This window comes from Anarrhichthys ocellatus, unplaced genomic scaffold (genome assembly GCF_004355925.1).
Source record: "Anarrhichthys ocellatus isolate YVR2014 unplaced genomic scaffold, GSC_Weel_1.0 scaffold5267, whole genome shotgun sequence".
NCBI lineage: Eukaryota > Metazoa > Chordata > Actinopteri > Perciformes > Anarhichadidae > Anarrhichthys > Anarrhichthys ocellatus.
Genome location: NW_022285241.1, coordinates 1,461 through 3,627, shown reverse-complemented (window position 1 = coordinate 3,627; position 2,167 = coordinate 1,461). Strand labels below are relative to the sequence as shown.

Genomic DNA, 2,167 nt, shown 5'->3' with positions numbered 1-2,167 from the left:
ACACAGTGATTGACAGGTCTCTACCAGAGACGTATACGACGTCTCTATGTCACTCAGACATTTATTCAGGAGGTTCAATCCATGTCAACAGGAAGCTTATCAGCATTGGAGGTCTGATAACTTGTCCGTGCAGCCGAGGGCCTCACAGACAGTGAATGTGAACAATGTGGAAACCAGACACCGCTCACCTGGAAGAGACGGCAGGACGCAGGTGTTTGGACCGGGCCTCTCCGGGTCTTCAGGGGAGTATTTGGATTCGAGGACCTGGTGGAGGTTGAAGAACTCTCTGTACCTCCTGTAGGTGAGGTACTTGCTCCCTCCTTTAGTCTTCACCTCCATCACAAACATCTGGGGACAAAACAGAGACGTGAACGAGACGCTTTCTCTCTTTCTCTAGGCTCGGTGAACAGTTCGTGGTGATTCCTTTGGAAGAAAACGTACAAAGTAATCGATGAAGCCTTTGTTCTCCTCCACATCAGCGATGGTGGCGCTGATGGCGATGTTATGAGGCAGCTGATCAAAGTCACTGAGAACAGAAGACACAACCTGAATGAGTTTATGGAGGCATTGCTGCTGGAGAAATGCATTTTGATCCCATTATTTTCAAGTCATCAGATCTGAAACAAAGTGTTTATGATATTAAATCCTGATATTAAACCTTTAAATGTCAGAGAGTTAAAGTCAGATATCTGAAGACACACCAGAGGCGACATATTTGCCATTTCTTTCTCTTCTGTCGCAGTTTCAACACACTTTACATGTTGCATGTATTAATGAGCAAAACAATTCAACATAAAACACACATTTCTCTCTGAGATAGAAACGAACACACAGAGTCAGCCTCTCCAATGTGAAGAGGAAGCTCACTAGTAACTGATATGACACTGTGATATTGTATCAGCGCTATAGAGACTGTGGAGCCTCAGACACGAGGAGTAGAAGCAGCTCACCTCTCCTCTCGCAGCTGCTGCGGCACAGACATCCTGATGTTTGCAGAGCAACTCTACACGTCGTGAGCGGAGAGAAGCTTCACTCTGATCCGTCTGCAGCGGAGAGGATCAGGCAGCAGGAAGCCACAGTTCCCTTTCAACGTAATAAAACAGAGGAAGCGTGCGTTCGTTTGGGCGGCGGGGGGCGGGGCCTTTGGGGCACAGGTGTGCACGTGAGACACGGCAGGAAGGTTATGACGTAACCTCAGGCAACAGGTAGAGCGTCACAACTTGTAAGGATGATTTAAATCAAAGCCTTATTTCATGGAGTCTGACCTGAGCAGTTACAGGGACAGTGTGTGAGCTCTAGTGGCCCTCTAGTGGTTTGTGGCAGAATGCAGCGTTTGGTCCCACACACACACGTTACATCCAGTGTAAACAGGTTCAATACATCCACACAATATGTGTGTTTTGTGATGCTACATTGGCCCAAACATATCAAACATCCTGTAGTTTCTTGTCTCTTTGTGGTGGTTTTGAGTCTCTTGCTGGTCTGTAAGTGTCTCTCTGAAGGACATGTAGTTGTTGAAGGACCTGGGGGCCCTGACACTTTGGGGGCTGTGCACAGTAACCCTGTTCAGTAACCCATGTCTACTCGTGGTGTAACGTACTGAGTACTGGCTGAAGGTAAATTTTAACTGATGTGTTCACATGTCATCTGTAAAATGTAGTTTTGGTGACAAACTTGAATAAATCCAGTAGTTTGAAGGAGATGTTTATGAATATAAAATAGATATTAGAGATGAATTATGAGCTGTTTAACTTCATAACACGAGCTCTAAGCACATTATTATACTTCTGTAAACATAATAATGATTTTTGGGACTGTGGCAAAACAACAACACCAACAACAACAAAAGGATCTGCATCTGCCAATAACAATCATCAATGATCGGCAATTAGTATCGCTGGCAAAAACAACAACGTGGTTTAGGACCTAAAAGTCACATTTGCCTTTTTTCTGTCGTGCTGATCCGATCAACGGCTGTGATGTGGTCTCATCACCTCTTCACCTTCAGTAATGTGGAGCAGAAAGGCCTGGACATAATAAACACAGGAGGAGTTACAGGAGGGAACACTTACCAAGTGGTACAATAATCTAACGTGCATCACATCTCTGATCTCTGTACTGTCAGTGTGCAGTAAACACCATATCACTGGCTGTTGTATTAGCTGAG

The 2,167-nt window shown here is 45.0% G+C and overlaps 1 protein-coding gene across 1 annotated transcript; it reads right to left on the bottom strand.

Moving 5' to 3' along the window:
- Positions 1-6: 6 nt before the first annotated feature.
- On the bottom strand, positions 7-1,079 carry LOC116379815 (neutrophil cytosol factor 4-like). The gene is made up of 3 exons (XM_031841785.1): positions 951-1,079; positions 442-526; positions 7-348 (listed from the first exon to the last, which is right to left on the bottom strand). Exons 1-3 carry the CDS (start codon positions 980-982, stop codon positions 100-102), a joined length of 366 nt encoding a protein of 121 aa, XP_031697645.1. The 5' UTR covers positions 983-1,079; the 3' UTR covers positions 7-99.
- Between the last annotated feature and the right edge of the window lie 1,088 nt (positions 1,080-2,167).